Genomic DNA, 18,746 nt, shown 5'->3' with positions numbered 1-18,746 from the left:
CTGAAAGAACTGAGCATGTTTAGCCTGGAGAAGAGAAGACTGAGGGGAGATATGATAGCACTCTTCAAGTACATGAAAGGTTGTCACATGGAGGAGGGCCGGGATCTCTTCTCGATCGTCCCAGAGTGCAGGACACGGAATAATGGGCTCAAGTTGCAGGAAGCCAGATTTCGACTGGACATCAAGAAAAGCTTCCTGTTAGAGCCATACAACAATGGAATCAATGAAGTCAGCACTAACAGTCAGTCACATGGGTTACATAGATATGGGGCTTCTCCCTTACTATCCCTACCAGAGTTAGTTAAATGTTCAAACAAACATTAACTGCAGTAGGCAGGGCTTTCATACAGGGGACCTGAGATATTGAAACAAGCCTTATAGATTTCATTTGTTAATAGTTATCATAATGTGCAGCTGTTAATGGGTCTTACTTTGAATAAGACCCAGTGAATTTAGTAGGGCTTATGAGGAAACATGCACAAAATTGGGACTGTGTGTGAGTTAGTACAGGCAGAAAATATGGATTATAGGGATTACATGAACAGGAAATTAGAAACCTGCATCCATGGTTATCCTGGAGTATCTTCTCTGTTGTTTGTAAAACTCCTCATTTTACTTGGCTAATGTGCCTAACATCTTTACAAGCAGCAGAGAAGATATTCCAGGACAACTAAGGGGGAAGGGATCTGTTTTCCTACAGTCAATTATTGCTTGTTGTTGTTGTTGTTGTTGTTATGTGCCTCGAAGTCGACTACGACTTATGGCGACCCTATGAATCAGTGACCTCCAAGAGCATCTGTCGTGAACCACCCTGTTCAGATCTTGTAAGTTCAGGTCTGTGGCTTCCTTTACGGAATCAATCCATCTCTTGTTTGGCCTTCCTCTTTTTCTACTTCCTTCTGTTTTTCCAAGCATTATGGTCTTTTCTAATGAATCATGTCTTCTCATTATGTGTCCAAAGTATGATAACCTCAGTTTCATCATTTTAGCTTCTAGTGATAGTTCTGGTTTAATTTGTTCTAACACCCAATTATTTGTCTTTTTTGCAGTCCATGGTATCCTCAAAGCTCTTCTCCAACACCACATTTCAAATGAGTTGACTTTATTTGTATGTTTAGAAATATTTATAGACTACATCTCAACTTTAGATTTCAAGATATCTTACAACACTTTTTAAAAAACAAAATCAGAATCAGAGTAATGAAATCAGAAAAACAGTAAAAACAATAAAATAGCATAAGCTGTAACTTAGGGTGGCTACTTGTGCATCTCTATAAAATAGGACGAAACGGCACAAATTACAGTATTTATAATAGATCAAAAAAGTAACTTTTCCAAGTTCTGGTGCTGAGGTGTAATAGAGCAATTACCTTAATTCACACTGTTTTACACATGCACACACACATACCATGCTTTCTTGTGGGCCTTTAAGCACAGCATAATTCTTTCTGCCTTTTCCTCTGTGCCACCTAACCTTGTGCCATAATTAGCTTATCCTTTAACCTTCCCTACATTTAGAGTGATGGAAAAAGCATTAGGTTCTGACCTAACAGGGATTGACACATTGTTCTCATAAACGTGAATGCACAGAAAAAGACACATAACACACTCTCAAAACCATAAATGGAGTCCTGCAGGTCTGCAAAATCCATTTCCTCATGTGTGGCACCAGACATTACGCATGCAAAAGCAAGCACATTGGCTATGTAGACCAGATAACCAGCCTGTCCTTACAGACGCTCTACCTACATCTTAACACACTGTTGACACTGTAGCTGCATAAAAGCAGTTTCTCTTTGGGAATCAATGAGTTCAGATTGGGCTTTTTTATGTACATTCCAAGCTACAGTAATTGGATATTAACAATGCAATCCTGGGCATGTTTACTCACAAGCCTCACTGTGTTCCTGTGTAAGCAATGGTATGCATAGGACTGCAGCCTGAAACATCTGCCAGTAGATGGCCCTTGAGAACACAGAACAATGCACGGGGCCAACCCATCAGAAGTAGGAAGAGCATGTTGAAAATGCAATTTTCCAGAACTTTGTGTGAAATGATTGTGTCTACTGCTCACTTCAATGTGATTACACTACACCCTCTAATGAGGGTGATATTTTGTACTTTTTGACCTCTGAATTATCCCATCCTTCCTCACAGTAGGAGAAAGGTGAAAAGTCTTGAAAGGAAGTTGCTACGCTAACTAATGTCTGACTGCAGGATGTAATGTCACTAGATCTGTATCTGAACCAGAATTCAACATATTTCAGAGGCCAATGCTGACTTAAATTCATTCACCGCACTGAATAAACTATTGCTTAGTGTATAGTGCAAACATGGTAATTAAGTGGGCAGTGCAATCCGATGCATGTTTACTCAGATGCAAGCCCCACTGCCTGCAATGGAGCTTGCTCCCAGGTAAGTGTGCATAGGATTATGCAAATACACATTGATAAAGCTGATCATCTGGAATGTTCAGCATGCATTTTTAGAATTGGTTTATAATTCCAGTTCAGTGTGGAGGAGGCAGCTTAATAACAACAGCAGCAGCAGCAACAACAACAACAACAACAGTTTGATTTACCTGTCTGCACTTCTAATTCAGCATTTTGGTGCCAAACACGAAGCACAAGAGGAGTCTCCCCACCAAAATGAATATATTCCAGGCCAATTCCATTGCCTTCTCATGTGGTATGGACAATGCAACCTATGTTGGTCCCATCCCCGTGTGATGTGGTGGCTAGAGTGTTGGATGAGTAAGAGTCCCAGGTTCAAATCCTGACTTGGCCATGACCTTGGGCCAATCACTATCTCTCATCTTAAAGTACCTCACAGAACTGTTGTGAAAATAAATGAAGAGGGAGAGAACCATCTGTGCTCCTTGGATAAAAGGCAGGGTACACATAATAATAATGCTCATTCTCTCATCTGCAGTGAGGCCAGTGCAAGTTGAAATATCAGTACTGTGTGTGTGGCTTGTGAGGGATCAGATGTCAAGATGTGCCTTAAGTACCACTGGATGAATGATGAGTGTGGCATTAGAGACCACAAACATAGCTGCTGTCTTTTGACAGAAGAAATGAAATAACTTCCATTTTGAATGTATATAAGTGTCAGAGAGGAAAGCAGTTTGAAAAAACTTTATTCTTACATGTGAGGGTCCAGAGAATGGATACAGCCAAAATAGTATGCCATACAAAGAACCCATAAGATGAAGAAGGCATTATTCTCATTTATCCAATCCACAAATACAGAAGGACAGGCTTGCCTCTGCCAGCCTTATTGTGTAGTGCTTCAGGTTCCAGACTGATCAGACCCACCCACCCAGTCATTATCACTGTATATATATGAATTAGAATCCTTAATAGTCTGGATATTGTAGGTTGTATATAAATAACCACAAATCTCTCTCTTTGAGATTCTTGAAACATCAGTCAGTGTTTTTTGGCAGTGCAGACCAGGCTGAATGGAAGCCAGTTCAGATGAATGGATTAAGTCTCTTCAGTGGCAAATTTCATTTCTGCATTGCGGCAGCCTGAGTTCACACCATTGTCCCGCACATGCTGCTGGAACAAGAAGGGAAAGGCCTTTTTGAAGGACTTGCGGAAACTGTCTCCCATGAAAGCATAAACAATGGGGTTGAGAGAAGAGTTGGCATATGACATGCAGTTGGCCCATGTCTTGATCTTGTAGGTCTCATAGTTGGCCTGGAAGTGGAGATAGAAGCCCTGAAAGAGCAAGTAGAGCTGGATAGGACCCCAGCAAATGGTGAACAGCAGCACAATCACCACAACCATCTTGGAAATTTTGGCCCGCATGGCAGCTGAGCGCTCAGATAAATGTTGCACCTGCTGGGATTTAACAGAAAAGGCATGGATGGTCCATCCAGTGTAAGAACATAAGAAGAGCCCTGCTGGATCAGGCCAGTGGCCCATCTAGTCCACTAGATGACACTAGTCCACCAGCATGGCAAAGTGGTTAGAATGTTGGACTGGGACCTGGGAGACCAGGGTTCAAATCCCCACTTGGCCATGAAGCTCACTGGGTGACTTTGGACCAGTCACTGCCTCTCAACCTAACCTATCTCACAGGGATGTTGGAAGGATAAAATGAAGAAGGGGAGAAATATGTACACCACCTTGAGCTTCTTGGAGGAAAGGCGGGATGTAAACACAATAATAAATAAATACTAAATAAAAATAAAAATAGCCCAGCATCCTGTTCTCACACTGGCCAACCAGACGCCTCTGAAATGCCTGCAAGCAGGACCTGAGCACAACAGCACTCTCCCCTCACAGTGTTAAGAGAGGGAGAAAAAAGCTCTTTCCTCACTTTCTCCACCCCATTCATAATCTCACAGACCTCTAACATGTCCCCCCTCATATTTTTTCTAAACTAAAAAGCCCCAAATATTGTAACCTTTCCTCCTTATAGGGGAGTTTTCTTCCCCTTGATCATTTGGCATGCTCTTTTCTCAGCCTTTTCGAGCTCTACAACATCCTTTCTGAAGTGAGGTGACCAGAACTGTACAAACTATTGCAAGTTTTGTTGCACCAAAAAGTATGATATTGGCAGTTTTATTCTCAAACCCCTTTCCTCATGATCCCTAACATGGAATTTGCTTTTTTCACAACTGCCACTCACCGGTTCAACATCTTTATTGAACTATCCATTAATGAGCCCAAGATCTTTTTTCTGCTCAGTCACCTCCAGTTCAGACCCCATTAGCATACATATGTGAAGTTAGCTTTCTTTGCTCCAATGTGCATAATTTTATAGTTACATTGAATCACATTTGTCATTTTACTGTCAATTCACTCAGTTTGGATTCTTTTGGGGCTCTTCACAATCCCTATTTGTTTTAACTACTCTGAGCAATTTGGTACCCTCAGCAAACCTGACCGTTCACCCTAACTCTAGGTGTCCCCCCCCAAAAAAGCACAGGTCCCACTATCGATCCTTGGGAGGACTCCACTTTCTCCATTTCTCCATTGGGAGAATTGTCCATTTATTTCTACTCTCTGCTTCCTGTTCTTTAATCAGTTGCTGATCCATAAGGGGATCTCTCTTATTTCATAACTTCTAAGCTTACTCGGAAGTGAGAAGTTATCAAAAGCTTTTTGAAAGTCTAAGTACACAATGCCATCTGGATCACTTCTGTGATCCTTCCGATGACCTGTTTATTCAGCATTCATCCTTATTTGCTTGCACAGTGGTTAGACTATGGGTACTTCCAAGGGCACTTTCCCACCCCTGGAATTTTAAATTTAATGGTTGGTGTTGTGGGTTGCCAATGACCTATAGTAATAATTCACAGACCTTCTCCCCTCCCATATTTCGTGGACACCCTTAGGTACTTCCAGACTGTCACCAGTCACATATCAACAAATTCATGTTGATTTGGAGCTCTTGCTCAACAAACACACTCCCCCCGCCCAAATTGGACTCTGGGAAAGTGGCAGGAAAATGCACCGGAAAGTGTGGGATAACGAGTGCTTGATGCCAGCATCTAAACTCTCTGCAAACAAATCAGGATGAATACTCAATAAATAGCTGATTCTAACTTCTCTGCAGAGCTGGTATAGCACAGTGGGGAGGAGAGCCTGGCTGGGAGTCCAGAGTCTGTGAGTTCAAATCCCCACTCATGTCTCCTGGGTGTCAAGGGCCAGCTAAAGATCACCCCCTAAGTGAGTATCTCAGGGGTTACGTGCCCTGCCACCTGTGCAGCCGTGGGCAAGCTGCATAGTCCCAAGGAGCCCAGTTGCCCCCAGCTGGCAGTTGCGGACAAGGAAGGGGCTGGGTTGTGCAACTGTGGCAAGCTGAGCAGGCCCTAGCCAGCTGGGGAAGACTAGCCTCAGAGGGAGGCAATGATAAACCCCCTCTGAATACCGCTTACCATGAAATCCCTATTCACAGGGTAGCCATAAGTCGGGATCGACTTGAAGGCAGTCCATTTCCATTTTCAACCTCTCTGCAAACTCAATTAATAGCTGACTAACCTCCCCACAACCTTTGTGCAAACAAAGCAGATTGCTCAGTACAGTTTTCAGTACATTTCCCCATCACTTTCCCAACCAAAAGAAAAGTCTTTTATTATTATTATTATTATTATTATTATTATTATTATTATTATTATTATTATGGATTTCTTGCTCTAGAGCAACAAAGTGCTTTAATCTGCTTTAATTGTGCAAACTTAGATTTCTGGTATGCACTTGAATCCCTCCTTCAAAACAGTGTCAGTCTGGGGCACCCTCTGTCAGTATGCTTGTTACTCTTAGAGAATTCTAAAAGGTTAATGAGACAGGGCTTATCCTTACAAAAGTCAAACTGATTCTGCTTTAGCAAGACATATTCTTCTATGTGCTTGGTAATTCTATTTTTAATAATGCTTTCCACCATTTTCTCCAGAAAATTTTCTGTATCTCTTATTAAAAATTGATGTCAAGAACTCTCAGGTGGATGCTATCTGGACCCTGCGATTTGTCCATTTTTAATTTGTCAGTAAGGCCTAGACTGTTGTCTCTTGCCACCACTATTTGCCTCAGTTCCTCAGACACCCTCCCCAAGAAAGCTAATTTAGACACAGGGATCTGCCCTACATATTCCACTGTGAAGATGGAAATAATTTATTTAGCTTCTCTCCTGTTTTTTCTTAGCACACCTTCCCCTGTTGGCCAAAGGTCCAACTGCCTCCCTAGCTGGTCTCCTGCTTCTAATGTATTTAAATAATTTTGTATTGTGTTTATGTTTTTAACAAAGTGCTTCTCCATTTTTTTCATTCCTTATTGCCTACTTGCATAAAGAGTAGTGAGTTTATATGGTAGCAGTATTTTTCATTCCCTGTATTTTGGATACATACGAAAGGTGGTTGCAATTGCTGTGCAATCACAGAATCTGAGTATATAGTGAAAAGTGTGGCATCCTGAGAATCTCAGTTTTCATTTTTAAAAATAAACAAGTTTTTAGACCTTACAGCTCTAAAGAAGAGCTTGTCAGTGCATGAGAAGTGAGGTGTGTGGTGGGAAATTGCTACATGATAAGATAATAGGTTTCATTTCTTTGCCTGGTGTTCTTTCCCTGGGGCATGGATTTCATAGGCCTTCTTTAGCTTACCTAAATTGAAACTTTGGATTGATTCCATAAAGGAAGCCACAGACCTGAACTTACAAAATCTGAACAGGGTGGTTTATAATAGTTGCTATTGGAGGTCACTAATTCATAGGGTCGCCATAAGTCATAATCAACGTGAAGGCACATAACAACAACAAAAACATACAGGAAGGCTGCTGGCAACATTTAATTGCTGTAAACCGCCCAGAGAGCTTCGGCTATGGGGCGGTATCTAAATATAATAAATAAATAAATAAACAAACAGCCCAATAAGGAGAGAAATAGGGTGACCTTTCAATTTCTCTCCACCAACTTACCTGGTAATCATGGTCCATGGGTTCCACCACAGGTCGTCCAATGCGCTTGAGCATGATGGAGTAGCAGAGGCAGATAGTGACCAGGGGCAACAGATAGACAGCCAGGAAAGTGTACAGAATGAAGATGCGCTCCTGGCTCTTGCTGGTGAAGGCCTCAATGCAATAGGTGCGCAAGCCATACCAGTAGCCAACCTCAGTGCGATGGTACACAGCCATGGGTAATGAGAGAATGAAAGAACCTGGGGTCAAAGACATAGAAGTCAGGCTCTATCAGCTAATGCACCTTGTCATCTACAGAGATCAAAGCCAAACCTCAAAGCCAACAAGCAACAAGTCAACTAACTAGGCCTTATCCTGATACCATGTGATTAAGGCAGATCCTGTTCTATAGTAAATAGGAATGGACCTGTGAAGAGGAAGTGAGACCAAGATTTTGGCATTAACTGAACAAGTTAGTGGTGAACATTTGTTGTCAATCAAGACACTGTGGAAGGTCAATCTGGTATAGCCTGAATTGAGAAAAAGCTTTTTAAAAACCCCAGAACACAACTACTGCTGGTGTTAATTAACTTACCAATGCCAGGATGTTTCTGTTATCAACACTGGTTTATGAATGGCTACTGTGCTCATTTTGCACACATGTGTGCTTTAAAGAAATTATGACAGTGTGCGCCTCATTATTCTCTGAACTCACTGTGTCTGCTTTTTTTCTCCATATCCACATGTATATATACCTGCCCAGAAAGGGTCACATGTCCTGCATCTGATGAAGTGGACTGTAGTCCATGAAAGCTTCACCATAATAAAATTTTGATACAAAATGCTTTGCTCTTTTTGCTGCAATGGACTAACACAGCTAGCCCTCCTGGAACTTGGATTTGTTTCCTGAAAGGTAGGATATAAATCACTATAATAAGTCATAAGTAAATAAACGAAAGACTCAGTAGAGATGTTGGTACTGGCTTAGATGTTGAGTAAGGAGGGACAAATCGTAGGAAGATCAGACTGGAAGTTACCATTTAGATTTATCTGGCTCCTCCATATCAAGCTAGTGTCAGTCCCCTTCTTTTCTATAGATATTTGTTTACAGATTTTGCTGGCCTTACTCACCAATCCAGATAGCAAAGCTGACAGCCATGGCTACCTGGGGTGTCCGATAACGCAATGATTGCAGTGGGTACAGTGTAGCATAGCAGCGATCCATACTCATAGCCATTAGAGTGATGCAGGTAGCCTGCACTGTCACCTGGTGAGAAGACAATGGCAACTGGTAAAGGGAGTCTGTATGAGCTGTTCATGTAGACCCAAACACTCACCTTCCTTTAAGACAAGGAAGACTGCTATTCACATACAGTTATGCACATGCATACAGTATACAGTACACAGACATTTGCCTACCCTGCCCCACACATAATTTCATATATTTTTGTACACTAAAATATCACACACAGGTTCTTCCACTATTTAAGCTCACCTGTTGCAAATAGTTGACAAATTTGCACATGAAGTCCCCAAAAACCCAGCTGGGCAGGGGGTAGAGTGTGGCAGTGAAGGGTACGCAGCACACTAAGAAAATTATGTCAGTAGTAGCCAGGTTTGCTGCAAAAGACACAGAATGGACATCAGCACAGGACTTAGGCATAAGGCTAGCTTGGGCTGGCAGCCCTGCTCCCCGATTCAAGCCTCGAGGTCCTCTTGTTTTATGCAACAGGTGCAGATCTCCCCAGGGGGAAACAGAGAGGCTGCAGTAGAGATCACATATATGGATGATTGAATCAGTATTGACTGAGGTGGGAAGTCCCTTTTACTGACCTCTTCCACATTACTGTGTCCCTCATTATTAACAAACAGGAGGAATTTAAAAACATTCACCCAGGCATTTGATAGCTGGAAGATACTGTTCCTGGCAACCTTACAATTATTTGTGGTGAGGACATGTTATTGTTTTTTGATGCTCTTAACGTGTTTAAATGTTTTTACTTATTTTATTTGCAATTGTTTTGTTTTTCAGCTTGCTGCTGTGTGCTCCTTTGGGAAGAAGTTTGGGATAGAAAGTTAATAAATAAAAAATCTTCCTGTGTCACGTTGCTCACTGGATGCTGAAACAGAGCATTGCAGCCAGAATTTTGGAATGATGACATTTCTGATGGAGTCCCTTGAACACTCCTGGCCAGTGCAATTGTTGCTTGTTACTCCTGAAGTATCTTTGCACATTTCCTGCACATATGTGCTTGCCAAATGGCAAGTTCAGGGGATTTTTGGTTTTGTTTCCTATCAATAACATTTAAAAATGAGCAGTTGCACCAGTGCATCCCTACCACACTAGGATATTTAATGCGGTGTGCTTTAAAAATCAGGGGGACTGAGGGTGCTTCCAGATTACTTTACTGAGCATTCCTTCTGATTTGTTTCACAGGAGGTTAGATGACGGTTGCATCAAAGCAAGTATTATCTCACATTTTCCAGTGCATTTTACCATCACTTTCTTTATAGCAAAAAGTCTGTTCTTTGGGGAAAGCAGGTTCGTTGCACAAAACCTCCCAATCAACTATAATTGTGCAACCTGAATTTGCTAGTACGTGACTGATTCCTACTAGAAAATAGGGACAGTCTGGAAGTCCCTGAGAGGGGATTGCAGCCAACTGAACCCAGCTCTTAGAATGTTAGAGACTGTTTACTTCATGAAAATAGAAAATGGGTCAAGGGTATAATAGGGTAAATTTAGCATTTAAAAAAACAAAACAGTAAAAGATTCCAATGATGTAGAAGAGAACTGCAGAATAACTTGGAAGCACACAATTTCTGTCTAGACCAATAAAAAATACCTTTTTTGATGAGGTACAGGCCTTCACACAAATAGTAGCATGCCTCACAATGACATATCAAGAGGTGCAATGCAAACTACACCATGAATATGGATGACAGAATATGCAAGATATTGACAGTCTTCACACATTAAGGAAAAGGAAAAATCAGATAAGTGAATACTGGCCATGCCAAAGTTGCCTTTCTTCCTGGACTGCCTTCAAGTTGCTCCCGACTCATGGTGACCCTATGAATAGGGTTTTCATGGTAAGCAGTACTCAGAGGGGGTTTACCATTGCCTTCCTCTGAGGCTGAGAGGCAGTGACTGGCCCAAGGTCATCCAGTGAGCTTCATTTCATGGCTGTGTGGGGATTCAAACCCTGGTCTCCCAGGTCGTAGTCCTACACCTTAACCACTACACTACACTGGCTGGCTATGCCAAAGTTGGGAGGGGGGATTTATCATCTAGACTCTCCCAGCCATGCACTGGCCAACTTCACACATCAACATGTCGGTTAGATCCCTTGGCTACCTCAAGGGAATGGGAAATGGGGTGGGAGGGCTTCCTGTTTATTGTCCTTGTTAAACGGCTATGTGATGGCCCATCAGGTAGCAAATTTGCATCTCTGTCTAGCTCCAGGGAATGTGTTGCTGATGCTCCTCATGCAGCTTCACCTTTTAAAGAAACTAGCAGAGTACTGAATTTTAGTTCTCTCCTAGATGGTATCTCTGAGATGGCATCATAGGACTGCATGGGGCTTCACAACATATTTCAGTGAGTGTGGTTCATTTTACATCTGAGCATTAACTTCAAAAGTGAAAGGGAGGGAATCCTCTTGTTACCAAAGGCATAATAAGAATGCTGTTATGCTCTCACTGTATACTGTGTACCCACTGTTGTTGTGTACTGAATTTGAATTTAGTACTGATGCAGTTCCACCAGTACCTGTTTGATGAGTAAAATGCTTGCTTTTTAAAAGACCACAGTTATCCATTAGGGGTGGGGAACCTCCAGTCTATGAGCCTAATTAGGCCTGGTACAGGTCCCAGTTTGGCCCACAAGACTATTTTTCCCCACACAATGCCCACCTGCCCCCCACCTGACATCATATGTAACATCAGGTGTGAGATAGGAAAGGATGTGGTTCAAATGGAGCAATTGGGAGCTTAAAATGAGGTCCCAATTGTTCCTTTGCTTGTTAACACAGAACGATGTCCCACTGTATTCAGTGTTGAACTCAGTGTGTCTTACTTCTGAGTAGACACTATAAATGTGGTATCAAATCTAATAATGTTGATAGTATATAGAGAGCTATGAAATTCTAAGCATTGTAGTACTGGGGCCCAAATTTGTATAATAAATAATGAAAGAAACACACTGAGTAGTATATCAATCTGTGGCATTTTCTGGTTGTAGTGGTTAGAGTATTGGACTAGGACTTGGGAGACCAGGCTTCAATTCCTCACCCAGCCAGGTTATTGGTGACCTTGGGCTAGTCACAGTCTCTCAGACTAACCTACCTCACAGGCTTGTTGTAAAGATAAAATGGAGAGGGTAGAGAACCATCTACACCTCCTTGAGTTCCCTGGAGGAAAGTGGGATGTAAATGTAATAATAAATAAAAATAAATAAACTGGGCTAGCAGGAGGCTACAGGTCACCACGGTCCACAAATGTGCTGAGAATCAGTTTGTTTTTTAAATGGGCTGGGTGGGTATTTTAACTATCTCTCTGTGAAATCTATAAAATGCAACCAAGAGATGGAGATGCCATCACTGACCAATATTAGGCTACACTTTATTTATTACACTGCATGGAGAAGTCTTGCCAGGTGATACAATAGCAATGATCTATGTGTAGGACAAAACAATCACAAAGAAATTTAGCATTACAGGCATGCCTGGAAAAATCACTAATGTTAGTTTTCAATGGCCTTTCTCTCTCTCTCTCTCTCCCCCCCCCCCCTGTTTAGTTTATGAACTACTGGCTGTAACATTGGGAAATTGCCATGCATGCTAGGGATACAAAGTGTTCAGTTAACAATCCTGATTGGGACTGATGGGCACTTTCTGGCATAGTGGGAACCCAGGACTGAAGTCAAGTCATGACTGAAGAACATCAGACAGGAGTGCTAGATGAAGCTTTACTCTCTTTCTTTCCCATCGACCTGGGAGTGAAAGTAATACCTGTCAGCAATTAAGGTGCCTGGGTGGGCAAGCCTAGAACACTGGAAAGCAAGTGGGTGGCTCACTTACCAATGTAGAAGTTGGTGGCTGTGCGCATCTGGCGGTGCTTGCTGATGACATAGATGACCAGTGAGTTCCCCACCAGACCAAGTAGCATGATCAGGGCATAAAAGACAGGCACAAGCCATGCATCGGTCAGAAATGGGGGAGAGGTCTCCTCCTCTCCACTGCTGTTAAAGATCCACAGTTGCATCCCAGCTTGGAGGGCATCTGTGCTGGGCCCAGCACTGCTCATGTCACTCAGCCAGGGCACTGTGGGCTCTGCCATCCAGCTGGGCCAAGCCTCGGAAGGCAAAAGCTCAGCTTCCATCCTTGGGTTGAAGTGGAGGGCACAGCAGCAGTCGTGGCTGGGCAGTGTGTCCTTCTGAGCAATTTGGCTGGAAACTCTGAGTAACGTCTCTAAAATGGGGGGGGGGGGAGAGAGAGAGAGAGAGAGAGAGAGAGAGAGAGAGAGAGAGACCAAAACAGCTATTGATGTCCCAGGGATGATCAATCTCTTCTTAGCCAAAGAAGGACATGTATCGTCCTGGCAGAAATAGAGTTGACCGCCAAATGCAGGGAGATAATCCCCCCTTAACTTCAGAGCTTCAGCCTGACTTGGAATGGCTGGAAAAGACTATTCAGCGGCTTCCTAGAGTTTCTGGTACCTATGCTCAGGGACAGCAAGGTGATGCTACTGCTGTCAGAGAGAGATGGGGTTGGCAGCCTGACTGGACAGCGTCTTTCGAGCCGGTGGGCGCTCTGTGGGTTGATCCCATTGTTTCTCCATGGGACGTTTTGGTCCTTCCAGTGTTTCGGACTCCTCTACCTGTGCCAGAATAGAAAGGCAGCCACACGCCTAACGCTCATCTAACGCACAGCGTGCTGACAACCCTCCCTCCTCCTCTCTTGAGCGACTGCCCTTTCTGCCACACGGGGGTAGTGAGCTCCTGTGCCAGCAGCTCCTTCTCTCCCTCCCTCTTCCTTTGACGCAGTATCCCAGGACTTACCCGGACCGACGCTGGGCTCTGGATGCAAGGAGAGAGACATTAGGCACTGGCAAGCTGAACTTAACGCGGAGGGGCGGAAGAGACAGCTCTGATTGGCTCCCAGGGATGCTGTCCACAACTGTGTGAGGGGGAGGCTCGACGATGCCAAGTCCAGGACGAAGGAAGCGGCAGACAAGTACACATCAGAGAGGATCCACGCGTGTGTTTCCTGCAGGGAGGGAAAGCAGAGACGGAGGAGAACCAAAGTAGTGGATTACAAATGGGAGGATGGCAGACAGAGTTATCCCTGAAGGTTATTCTATGGGAGGAGGGCATTGTGGCCACTATCTTCCTGAACGACCTCGGATGTTTTTCGAGGTCCTTTCTACCCCTGACTGGCACCGAGGTAGGAATCACAAACCTTTCTCTTTCTGCAGAGATGCTGGATTGAAACAACGACACATACACACACACACACAAACCCCTTTCCCCCTCCTGCCCATTTGAATTCTTTGACACTTAAATGAGAATGTGAGTTATTGCAGGGAATGATTTTCGTTTCCAACATTTAGAATTTGAAAATTAAATCTAAAGCACACCACTAAGAAAAATAAGAACACCACTAAGAAATAAAAACAGAACATCTTAAACAAAATCTTAATTATGCATACATGTGCGCACGTGCACACACACAGATAATAAGCACCTAAAGCTCAGGAATTCCTTTAAAGAAAAATCAATTCTTGCTCTTTATTCCCCTTTGGAATAAATTCCTTTCCCAGAGTCAAATCTTGGCTTCTCCAGGTGAAAGCATCCCAGGTGGCCACAGGTGACAGCAAAGTGTCTTCCTTCCTCAGACCCTGGATATCTGCTGTCAGGCACTGTAGACCAGCCTTCCCCAACTTGTGGCTACCCCAGTGTTGTTGTACTCAAACTCTCAACAGCCCTAGCCAAGATGGTCAATGGTCAAGGATAATGGGAGCTGTAGTCCAAAAAATCTGGAGGGCACCAGGTTGGGGAAGGCTGGTGCCAACAACACTGAGCTAGATGGACAAATATTGAATCATCCCATACAATTTATGTTTGACATGTTGGTCTGTGGGTGGAAATCATTTTCATATATGCTTGAATGGTCAAAACCTCTTTAGGCCAACCTTCACCACCAGCTGTGCCTCTTTGTTATGGTGAAAGGGATTATATATACATGGAATGAACCCCCCTCTTTTTATTATCATTATAAGTTTCTGGGGTAAATCAGGGTTGAAAAGTATTGACACCCACTCACTTTCATGGCTTGGCAGAAATTTGAACCTAGCTTCCACCATTTTCATCTAACACTTTTTCCCAAGTGATTCCCAAGTTTTTGATACTTGGGCACAGCTTTTTTGTCCCTGGATTAAAACTGAAGCCACACTTCACCCTACACTTAAAAATGCAGTGCATTTTCTTGATCATCTCTGAGAACAATGGCCAGGTATCCTCCTTACGAGGGCAGGACAGTGCAGTCAATATTGCCTTCTGTCATACCACCCTTCCCTTTTCCCAGGGCTTTCTAGTGATTATGCTTCTGGGCTTCCCTTGCACCTGTCAGCTGTCAGACAGGCTACATCAAAGAATCCCAATGGTTCCATAGTCCTTCCCTCTGAATTGTCCATATATGGGCAGAATGGGGAGCAGAGTAAAGAAGACCTGGGGCCTTCCCTAGAATGGAGGGTGCAGCCAACAGGGTGGTTTATTTTAACAACACATCATCCCCTCTTGCAGTGCACTAGTGTTCCCTGGCAGCATACATGGGCCTTAGAAGTCATTGCTCTATACCACACTGTCCTAATGCAGGATAGAGTGGGAAAGGGGCTTTCTCGCGATAGGCAGGGAGAAATGCCATATCTTGTTTTATAAAGAATGAATCACTTCTGTGCCAGAATAGGTCAGACTCCCCCCCCCCAGGCCAGGTCCTTCAAATCCAGGTCCTGGATGGGGTTGCACTCCCCCTGAAGGAGCAGGTTTGTAGCTTGGGAGTTCTTTTAGAACCATCCCTGTCACTGGAGGCCCAGGTAGCCTCGGTGGCACGGAGTGCTTTCTACCAACTTCGGCTGGTGGCCCAGCTACGTCCCTATCTGGACAGGGAAAACCTTGCTTCAGTTGTTCATGCTCTGGTAACCTCTAAATTAGACTACTGCAATGCACTCTATGTGGGGCTGCCCTTGAAGACGGTTCGGAAACTACAGCTCGTGCAGAATGCAGCGGCCAGACTGATAACTGGGACAAGGCGGTCCGAACATATAACACCGATTCTGGCCCGTTTGCACTGGTTGCCTATATGTTTCCAGGCTCGATTCAAGGTGCTGGTTTTAACCTATAAAGCCTTGCACGGCACAGGGCCACAATATCTGATGGAACGTCTCTCCCGATATGAACCTACCCATACACTCCGCTCCACATTGAAGGCCCTCCTCCGGGTGCCTACTCAGAGAGAAGCCGGGAAGGTGATAACAAGAAAAAGGGCCTTCTCAGTGGTGGCCCCCGAACTATGGAATATTCTTCCTGATGAGGTATGCCTGGCGCCAACATTACTATCTTTTCGGCGCCAGGTAAAAACCTTCCTCTTCTCCCAGGCATTTTAGTTTCAGTTTTTAGCTTTTTAGCATCTTAGTATTTTTAGTATTTCAGCTTTTAATATTTAATATGTATTTGTATGTGTATACATATGTTTTATTTTTTTATATATATTATTAATGTATGTTTAAATAGCTTGATATGTGGTTTTAATTGTATATCAGATGTTTTACTTGTTGTGAACCGCCCAGAGAGCTTCGGCTATGGGGCGGTATATAAATTGAATTAATAAATAAATAATAAATAAATAAATATCATGCCCTTATACATGCCTTAGCTCTTACATCTGCCACTCCATCTATTTTGATAGTTGGTGTCTCATGCCCTCAAAATGAAATATGCTTTAAACTAATAGTATTTGTTCTTTATTTTTTCCTCCTGAAGCATCTGTTCTCAAACCTCTTAACTGAGTAATATAAGAGTATTATTCTTTCCCCTGAATCTCCAGTTTTTATAAACAAGGACTGAAGTATAGCATTCTCCAGAAGAAGCCTCTCTCCTTTCTTGAACACTTCTGGAGGGGATGAGTGGCTGGACATGGTATGAAAAGGTCCAAGAGTTCCTTTATTTGCTTTTTATCACAAGCCAATTTTGCGGAGAGATGAATGTCTCATCTCTTTTGGGGTCTGGTCAATATCTTCTACATTTCCTAATAATGAGGCACAGTGTTCTCTTCGTCCCTTCCCCTCTCTGTGATCTCTTTGGAAGTGCTTTTCATAGATCTCTTAGTTCCAATACCATGATGACACATGCTGGCATAAGGACCGCAATCAGCAAAGAAGCAATGTAGAAAGAAAAGCGCAAAATGAGAAAGAACCATATTGGTAATGAAGTATAAGGACAGATAAAAGGGTGTTTGTGTGATGATGGGGAGGGGGTGGGAGTAGAAGGGAGGATAAAGTAAAGTGCATTATCCTGTTCCACTCTTATCCTGTCTCCCTCCAGAGCTTGCATATGATGGAGTTTCTCTCCCTCATTCCCCCTCAAATTAATTTAATGCCAAGGTGTCTAAGCAAATACCAGTTGAGGACTACTCCTGCTGCTTAGTGGCCAGACTTGGACTGGTCCTTTTACCTATTGGTTTCAGATGTTAGGTACAAGTTAGAGATGAGCTGTCAAACCTGTTGCCCTCCAGATGCTGATGGACTCCATCTCCCATCAGCCCTGGCCAACATGGCCAATGGTCAGGGAAGGTGGGAGTTGTAATCCAACAACATCTGGATGGCTGCAGAATCCCTAACCCTGATTTAAAGAGCCCAAATACGATGCAACTGTTTCTCATCAAGGAAATTATTATTTATTAGAATTCTATCCTTCCTACAAGGAACTCAGGATGGCATATACAATCCTTCCCTTGTTATTCTCAAAGGAGCACTGAAAGATAGTGGCTGGCCCAAAGTAATGCAGAAGCTTTGTGGCTGAGTATCGTGTGGACATGAACCTCTGGGGTCTCCCCAATCCTAGTCCAACCCTCTAGTGACCACCACACTGAATCTCCAATGCCTCACTGATTGTTCAGTCTCTGCGTTTGTCTGATAGCATCTTCTCTCAATCCAGATGAGTAGGAATGAATGCTCAGTCCTAATGCCAGTGTACCTACTAAAGCTGTGAAGTAAATCCCAACACCATTGATGTAGATTCATTGAGGTAAGAACAGCAAAAAGTCATATGGTAACTTAAAGACAATCAAATTTATTATGGAATAAACTTTTGTGGACTACAGTTCATCAGATGCATGACATGTTGTCCTCAGGGCTGTGGAGTCGGAGTCGTGGAGTCGGAGTCGGGAGCAATTTTGGGTGGAGTCGGAGTTGGAGTCGGTAGAAATGTACTGGGATTGGGCTCGTGGGAGTTGTAGTTCAAAAAAGTAACTTTTCCAAGCTCTGGATTCACGTGGTGGTGATGAAATGCCTTGTGCTACCATTTTATTACAGTAAATCTGTTATTACTAGTTCATATACATTTGCCATTTATGAAGGAGTCTGAGTCTGAGTCAGACAGTAGAAAAATAGAGGAGTCAGAGTCAGAGTTGAAGGTCTGGCGTACCAACTCCACAGCCCTGGTTGTCCTGAGTTGCAGGTACATATAAACATGGCTGGGAGGGGGGGTTATAACCAGAGGTTCATAATCCCCAACAACAACCATGTATGTCCAGTACATGTCCCCTGTTAAAATGGGGTATGGTAATAACATAGTTGTTTGCTGGTATGAACCATCCTAAGCCCTTAGGAACTGTAGTTTACAGAGCTACAATTTCTAGCACCCTTAACAAATTACAGTTCCCAGGGATTTGGATGTGTGTGTGTGTGTGCCTCAGTACGTATTACACACAAGAACGGTCTGCAGTAAATGATCTCCAGAGGAACTGAGCAGGTGCCTATCTAGCTGATCACAGCAGCATTTGCTAAAACTTAGTACCTCTTGCATCAGCAACCTGACCTGAAGTTGCTTCTGTGTCTTTGACAAAGAGCTTGAGAAAATAATTCTCAATCTGAATGGGAGTGCGATGTATCTGCTGCTTTTCTCAGGGTGTGTGTGTGTGTGATAGTGTCTAATGATATGACGTGGTCACCTCAGTTGCCCAAGACCCAGAGGATGGAGGGAAATTAAATAGGAGGTCAATGGTACAGGTTTTTGAGACACTTCCATGGTTACCACTTACTTCAGGGCACTGATTTAAGTAC

The 18,746-nt window shown here is 43.3% G+C and overlaps 1 protein-coding gene across 3 annotated transcripts; it reads right to left on the bottom strand.

Moving 5' to 3' along the window:
* Window positions 1-3,180: 3,180 nt before the first annotated feature.
* LOC133382188 (G-protein coupled receptor 54-like) lies at window positions 3,181-13,541 on the bottom strand. Of its 3 annotated transcripts, none has more exons than XM_061621862.1 (6): window positions 13,468-13,541; window positions 12,488-12,877; window positions 8,902-9,026; window positions 8,538-8,673; window positions 7,428-7,666; window positions 3,181-3,848 (listed from the first exon to the last, which is right to left on the bottom strand). In XM_061621862.1, the coding sequence occupies exons 1-6, from the start codon at window positions 13,505-13,507 to the stop codon at window positions 3,489-3,491; spliced, it is 1,290 nt and encodes a 429-aa protein (XP_061477846.1). In that variant the 5' UTR covers window positions 13,508-13,541; the 3' UTR covers window positions 3,181-3,488. The 3 variants fall into 3 exon arrangements, with proteins under 3 accessions (XP_061477846.1, XP_061477848.1, XP_061477849.1); XM_061621864.1 differs by having other exon boundaries at window positions 3,181-3,725; XM_061621865.1 differs by lacking the exon at window positions 13,468-13,541 and adding an exon at window positions 13,126-13,158.
* Between the last annotated feature and the right edge of the window lie 5,205 nt (window positions 13,542-18,746).

The sequence above is a fragment of the Rhineura floridana genome, chromosome 3 (assembly GCF_030035675.1).
Source record: "Rhineura floridana isolate rRhiFlo1 chromosome 3, rRhiFlo1.hap2, whole genome shotgun sequence".
Classification (NCBI taxonomy): domain Eukaryota; kingdom Metazoa; phylum Chordata; class Lepidosauria; order Squamata; family Rhineuridae; genus Rhineura; species Rhineura floridana.
Note: the sequence above shows the minus strand (reverse complement) of the source record. Positions and strands in the feature narration are given on the sequence as shown.

Bases quoted from the DNA above. Each gene is read 5' to 3' on its own strand.
- LOC133382188 (XM_061621862.1), bottom strand. From the start codon at position 13,507: ATGTCTCTCTCCTTGCATCCAGAGCCCAGCGTCGGTCCGG. The intron at 12,878-13,467 runs GTAAGTCCTGGG...CCCCCATTTTAG, and splicing joins AGAGCCCAGCGTCGGTCCGG to AGACGTTACTCAGAGTTTCC. The intron at 7,667-8,537 runs GTGAGTAAGGCC...CTTTGACCCCAG, and splicing joins CAGCTTTGCTATCTGGATTG to GTTCTTTCATTCTCTCATTA.